This window comes from Olea europaea, unplaced genomic scaffold, assembly GCF_002742605.1.
Source record: "Olea europaea var. sylvestris unplaced genomic scaffold, O_europaea_v1 scaffold1175, whole genome shotgun sequence".
NCBI classification, from domain to species: domain Eukaryota; kingdom Viridiplantae; phylum Streptophyta; class Magnoliopsida; order Lamiales; family Oleaceae; genus Olea; species Olea europaea.
Window position 1 is genome coordinate 255,041 of NW_019229159.1, and position 6,517 is coordinate 261,557.

Sequence of the window (6,517 nt, forward strand, 5' to 3'; positions counted from 1 at the left end):
TTTTCAACCACACAATCTTTTATAAAATAATATTTCATGTGAATCAAAAAAATTTCGTTCTTTTACAACCATTCATTTTTCAAAAAAATACTATTCCTCTCATTTTCATTACTAAAAAATGGGGGACAAATAGGAGCATTATTTCTTTTTTCTTTTTTTCCCCCTATTTTTGGGTAAATATATTGATAAATAAAATGCAGCAGACTAAAATATTAATGTAATCCAGCCAAAATTTATTAAAAATGAGAATTAATTTGTTGACAGTAATGCTACAATAGACACATTTTATGATATGGGACTACTAAAAGGAACATCAAAAGAACGTATGAATCGAAACATATTATATACATTCTTATTTCTTTTTCTGCGAAAAGCAAAAAAATCTAAAACCTATTAACTCTTCATATCCAATGATCAGGTATATCTATATAAAATATTTTTGGTTTGGCACTTGCAAAACCCAAACTGCCAACACAAACAAATTGGTTTAGCAGGCACCTATGTCCGCAGTGGTGGTGGTGGTCTCGTCACTGGCTGTTGTTGAGTAGGAAGGAAGTCCAATAGACAGCTCAAGATCAACTGCAACGGCAGCGTTTTGCTCGTGCTGAAGCTGGGAATGTGGCTGAGTTTCTTCAATTGTACCACTGGATGATGGAGTTGGGCTTCTCAAACTCAAGCAAATACGGTTTTTATCCGCAGTAGGGGTGGGGGTGGCGTTTTTGAGGGGGAGGTGGGTTTGAGGGTCAATGCCACGGTGAATAAGCTTACGTTTAATGTGAGTGTTCCAATAATTCTTGATCTCATTGTCTGTTCTTCCAGACAATCTTCTTGCTATCAAAGACCACCTGCGGACAAATTAGCAGTAAAAGGTAAGGATTTTTGCACTCAATCCGCAATCAAGAATTATGGATTTAGAAAACTTTGTTGAACGTACCCTTGATTTTTCAAAATTGTCGAAGTTGTTGAGTCAAATAGAGGAAGAAAAGAGTATAACTGAGAAATTAACTCTGGGCGACTTTAAATGCGTCCAAAATCACCGAGTCAAAGTAACTGAATTAATCAAATTACAATCACATTACATCTTTTCTTTATAAGTCTATTGTAAAGGTTGAGTTCTATAAGAGGAGTTGAGATTTGTTGTCTAAAATTGGTCGTCCAACTTGCTCTTTACCAATGATTAATTGACAAATCATCGAAAACCTATTTTTAATCACAAGTGATAGTGTGAGAGAAGTTATACATGTTAATTTAAAGTGATGTGTCAATGATGTAGACAGCAAGTTTGAGAAGTGCGATAACTTGGAGAGGATTGCTTCAAGTAAAAGAATGATCCCATGAATCTACATTGCTAAAAGATGAGCCATCGTGGACATCCATTTGAAAAGGAATGTCAAATGCTCGACTCGATGGCTTATAACTACTTGAAAAATCTCGATATATAAGTCGAATTTAAGGATGAATATATCTAACGTGACAATCAAACTATCTACTCACGAAAAAAATCATCTTATTAGTGTTACGCCAGAACAAATTTTGCCCAAAAGTTCAAAAAATAATCCCATAGAAGAAGGGCATACTTATTTCCCAGCAGGCTATGAAGCTTGATAATGATTTCATCTTCCTCTTGAGTGAAGTTTCCTCTCTTGAGGTCAGGCCTCAGGTAGTTTATCCATCTGAGTCTGCAACTCTTGCCACATCTAAGCAATCCTATAACAAGAAAAATACAGCAAATTTTCATTCATTTATATACTCCATAAATTGTATGTCTCAGTAGCAGAACAAGAAATAAAAATAACACACACATACTAGGTTGCAAGGAAATGGGAAATGCAAAATTTAACTCTACAATTAAAAGTTTATTTTTAGTTGAAGTCAACAACAAATCTGGGATCAAAATTATTTTTTGAAAAAAAATTAGGTTTCGAGTTTGTCCAACGATTAGACTGGTCCAAACGAATCCGAAAACCTAGACTGTATAAAAGTTTCCGTATAAATTTATATTAGGTAGTACCTGCCGCTTTAGGGAGGGAACGCCAGCAGCCTTCACCGTGAAGAGCGATGTAATTGACAAGGAGCTCATCTTCTTCTTTAGTCCATGTTCCTTTATTGGTGTGTGCTTCTAGTTCACAGCAAGGAGAACGTCCCATCATTCAAATTTAAAAAAAAAAAAAAAAATTATACAGAAAGAGGAATTCCAATTTCCAAAGAGTTCGAGAAACAGCCTTATCACTTTTTTGAGTATGAAAATGGAGGACGAATGGGAGATTGGGAATTGGATTATGCGACTTAAGAGAGAAGAAGAGAAGAAATAACAAGGCGGTAAGTTTGTAGGCAAATTTTTTTGCAACAAAAGAGAGTTGTGAGAAAGGAGATTTGACAAAGTCGGTGAGAAAGACAGGTGTTTTAAGGATGGACACTTTGACACATGAATTGGAGTTAATTGTTCCAATGGCTACTAAATTTATGTCCATCTCTTTCATAAGTCATTGAAATTTAAAATATTGAGTTTTGATTATCGAGCTTAGGTTCATGTCTTAAATTGTTTACTGAAATTTAAAATATCGAGTTTTGGTCACTAAACTTTAAAATATATTGTACGTTACTCACTAACATAATGTTGAATTTTGAATAATATCGAGTTTACAATGAGTAATGTACAGCATTTTTCAAAGTTCAGTGAGAAATCGAAAATATTGACCTAAGTTAACTCAATATTTTAAACTTCAGTGACCAATCAAAGATATTAACCTAAATTCAGTGACCACTGGAACAATTAACTCCATGGATTATTGTGTAAAAATAATATTTTAAATTATGATTTTTTGAAAGAATGTGCCTTGTTTGAGCCACATTATTTTAATAAGAATGCTCTTTTTGATAGTGTATTGACGAAAAATGTGTGGTTAAAAAATAAAAATAAAAATTGGATCTGCGTGTAATATTATTTTATTAAAGAATGTGTAGTTGAAATGTTATCAAATCACTGTTTAAGAACGTACTTTTTCAAAATGTGAGTCAAACAGGGTCTCTGTAGTTAAAGTGAAGAAAAATTGAAGAAAACTTTTAAATTTATGTATAAAATATTTTATTGTGTAAATGTGTAATTTAAATTTGAAAAATAAATTATTTTATTTTTAAAAAAAAAAAGTTAAACGGGACTTAATAAGTCAGACGTCGCCATCGAAAAATCTAGATGCATATATGTACTGAACAGTGGTCCTATAATTTTTTGGCCTTTTTTCATGTGAGTTCATGATGGGAAAAATTTATAATTAAGATATTAAGCATAAGTTTAAATTTCATTACATTTTATTTTTCTCTCTTCTATTTTCAATCACATAATTTTTTATAAAATAATTTTAAACATAAATCGAAAAATTTCCCTTCTTTTCAATCACTCATTTTTCAAGGGGGAAAAAAACAACAACGTTCTGTTCATTTTTATTTCCAAAAAAATTGGGCTAAACGGGGGCTAAGTATCACTCATTTCAAAATTAAGAGCAAATATATCAAATTTTAAAAATCATATATTTATTAAAAATTATTTATGATTTAATTAATTAATTATATATTTTATTAATTAAATATATTAAGATCACACATCTATATAATTTGGTTACGAATTAACAATTTTGTTTGTTGCATATTATTTTATGGTTACAATTCAAAAAATTTATAAGTTATAGCTTGTTCATTGGTCACAAATTAAAAAATTTATAAGTCACAATTTATTTATCAATCACAAATTATAACTATTATAAGTCACAACTTATCAAATTATTGATCACATATTAACATTTTTTTTTAGGTCACACATTATTTCTTTATCACAGTTTATATTTTTCATTGATCACGTATTATTAATTAATCACAGATTAACTAATTTAATGATTAAAGCCAATCAAATAATTTATGACCACCACCAGCACTCACTATCTCATCATTACCTCAGGCACCACCACCACCACCATCGTCCTCAGAGCCACTACACTACCATCTCTAACAAATCAACATATCGTAGAAAAACACTACCACATTGTCGTACCAGATCCACCACCATACTAACAAACCATCGCCACCAATGTTGTACCGTCACCACCGCCACGATGTCCATACGGTATAAACTCAGGATTACATGCCCTCTTACACATACTAATTTTATATATATATATATATAGACACCCTGACCACTTTCGAATTTTTTTTACAAAAACATTCCAGCTACATATAAATTTAAAAACATAGCGAACTTATCAGACCCTGTTCACGTGATAAAAAAAATGACTATTTTCATCCCAAAAAGATAATGATTATATGATCTAACAAAACGAGTTATACAAATTGAATATATTGTCTGAATCGGCCCGTTAATCAACGTCCTCTTTTAAAGCTGTCAAAAATTTCAATTGTTTCATGATAAGAAAATGTTGAAAAGTATATGACTTGATAGTACAGTAAGGGGAGAGTTAAAAAATAATCATGAATTTTCATTTATGCAAATTTACTGAAAAATTAAGGTAGTGGTTGGTTTGCGTTGTCATTTTCCATTTTCATTTTTGAAATGATTTTTAGTTTTCCTTGAAAACGGCCCGTTTTCCGCGATTTCGACATTTATAAATTTTATGTTTTCAGTTATAAATTTTAACTCGTTTTCGAAAATGCGTTTTCTAAAACGATGGACCAAATGCGTTTTCCTCGTTTTCGAAAACGAAAAATGGGTCGAAAACGACAAATTAACAACAACCTAAATTTTTCTACAACACAGTTAAACAGTTTTAAAGTCTAATAAACACCTTTAAAATTGTACTAATTTATTGTCATGAGACATCTCAATAAAAATAATACTTTTTCCTTGCCATTTGAAATAATAATATCAGTTCAATTCTGAAATAAAATTTCATTTATTAATACGATAAGTTGATAGATAAGATATGTAAACAACTAAAGTTAAAATCTATGTTCTGTAAACTAATAAATTGTAATTTGATAAATTGGCCACACGCGCAAGACTGGGTTTTAGAGGTTGAAGAATGGGATCACTTTTGTACGAAGTCAATAGCTTGAAGACTGATGATGAAATTTTCCCTAAATAATTTCAAATGCTCCTTTCTTCAACCCTAAAAACTCCAGCCCTCTTCTTTCCTGTTTCTACAAAACCCTCTCAAAAGCTACAAACGCCACCATCCCGAAATTCAAGCTTATATATTTATAGAATATATAGATACATACATACAAACCCTTGTATCTATAGTTTTTAGGTCTGAAATGCACCAGAGAGATGCAGAAGCTGCTGCGCAGAAGCCCATCTGGCCCCCCAATTTTATCCGTTAATTCTTCCCTCTCTCTACCCTGCTTCCTCTCCCAAGGGTTTTACAGTACCCGAAATAGTGTGAAAATGCCCCCATCTGCCGCCGCTTCCTTCCACCAACCCCTCCACCACGGTCCCGAAAATCCCATATCCACTGCGGCAGCCAAGAACCTCAAGTTTACGAAACTGGCCTCTAACAATCGTCATCTGTGCAGGTGTGCCATCGAAAATGGTAGTCGTAGTATTAGTGGGGGGAGTAGTGCAGTTCCATCGAGGGCTTGGGTTGTGTTGAAGGAGAGTAAGTGTGGTAATAAGAGTGGGCCTCGTGCTCTGTGGTTTAGGACGCTGGTTGGGAGCTCAGATAAGGGGGCTGAGTTTGCCGTCACGGAGGCTAAGGGAGTGGATAATTTGGAGTACGGAAAAGGTGCGGAGGAGAGGCAAGTGAGAGTGCAGAGGAGGCAGAGAAATGGTGGAGTTGGAGGTGGGGTGGTTGTTGGGAACCCCGATTTGTTGACAATACCTGGAGTCGGGCCGAGGAATTTGAGGAAGCTGGTAGAGAAGGGTTTTGATGGTGTTGCTCAGCTTAAACGGCTATATAAAGATAAGGTATACCTATTACTGTCTTAAATTTACTATTTATATATCATGCTTGCATATTATTATGGACAAAACTCGTATATGCTTGAATGTTAGTTCCATTAGGTTTATTTTGCACGAGAGGAAAATGTATGCATTTTTGTTTCATTGGATATATTGGTATATATAGTCTATGCGTATTCCATGAAAATTTGTATTGTTTTAAGCATCTTTACAACTTCAGACCCTTAATTTTGCACGAGGAGTTCGATAATTATTGTATGAGCATGTACTCTTGCTAAAATGCTGAGGAAAGGGAAAGTTGAAAGAGATTTTAGAGTTTAATTTGTAGAGTTTTTGTTGATGACTTGTTTTTTATTGTACCTTTGACGTTCATTTTGACTTCTGAGGCTTTCCTAGATACTTTATTATAGCTTAGCAACTGTTTCTCTCATTTTTGCAGTTTTTAATTAATATATGTTGGTTGACGTGCTTGCTTTGAGAGATAAATTAGCAACCATCGAAGGTTAAATCAATGCAAATGTACAAGGTACTTATTTGTCTTTTTCCATGGCCATTTTATAATGAGGATTCATTTCTTGCTGCAGTTTTTTGGGACATCCAGTCAGAAAA

At 33.2% G+C, this 6,517-nt stretch overlaps 3 protein-coding genes across 3 annotated transcripts in view; 2 read left to right on the forward strand and 1 right to left on the reverse strand.

Moving 5' to 3' along the window:
• Window positions 1–432, forward strand: part of LOC111373893 — a 3,064-nt gene extending 2,632 nt beyond the window's left edge. The window contains exons 4-5 of the mRNA XM_022996482.1: window positions 265–323; window positions 419–432. Of these exons, the coding sequence (XP_022852250.1) occupies window positions 265–323; window positions 419–432 (73 nt within the window). The remainder of the gene's footprint in view (window positions 1–264; window positions 324–418) is intronic.
• On the reverse strand, window positions 424–2,150 carry LOC111373887 (myb-related protein 330-like). The gene is made up of 3 exons (XM_022996478.1): window positions 2,012–2,150; window positions 1,578–1,707; window positions 424–845 (listed from the first exon to the last, which is right to left on the reverse strand). The coding sequence occupies exons 1-3, from the start codon at window positions 2,148–2,150 to the stop codon at window positions 488–490; spliced, it is 627 nt and encodes a 208-aa protein (XP_022852246.1). The 3' UTR covers window positions 424–487.
• Window positions 2,151–5,067: 2,917 nt separating this feature from the next.
• On the forward strand, window positions 5,068–6,413 carry LOC111373901. The gene is made up of 2 exons (XM_022996497.1): window positions 5,068–5,914; window positions 6,348–6,413. Exons 1-2 carry the CDS (start codon window positions 5,279–5,281, stop codon window positions 6,384–6,386), a joined length of 675 nt encoding a protein of 224 aa, XP_022852265.1. The 5' UTR covers window positions 5,068–5,278; the 3' UTR covers window positions 6,387–6,413.
• The last annotated feature ends 104 nt before the right edge of the window (window positions 6,414–6,517 follow it).

What these genes read in the sequence shown, in the direction of transcription:
- LOC111373901 (XM_022996497.1), top strand. Translation starts at nt 5,279, where the DNA reads ATGCAGAAGCTGCTGCGCAGAAGCCCATCTGGCCCCCCAATTTTATCC. An exon ending in AACGGCTATATAAAGATAAG is followed by an intron (nt 5,915 to 6,347) that starts GTATACCTATTA and finishes TCATTTTTGCAG; the next exon opens with TTTTTAATTAATATATGTTG.
- LOC111373887 (XM_022996478.1), bottom strand. Translation starts at nt 2,150, where the DNA reads ATGATGGGACGTTCTCCTTGCTGTGAACTAGAAGCACACACCAATAAA. An exon ending in TTCCCTCCCTAAAGCGGCAG is followed by an intron (nt 1,708 to 2,011) that starts GTACTACCTAAT and finishes TTCTTGTTATAG; the next exon opens with GATTGCTTAGATGTGGCAAG. An exon ending in CATAGCCTGCTGGGAAATAA is followed by an intron (nt 846 to 1,577) that starts GTATGCCCTTCT and finishes ATTTGTCCGCAG; the next exon opens with GTGGTCTTTGATAGCAAGAA.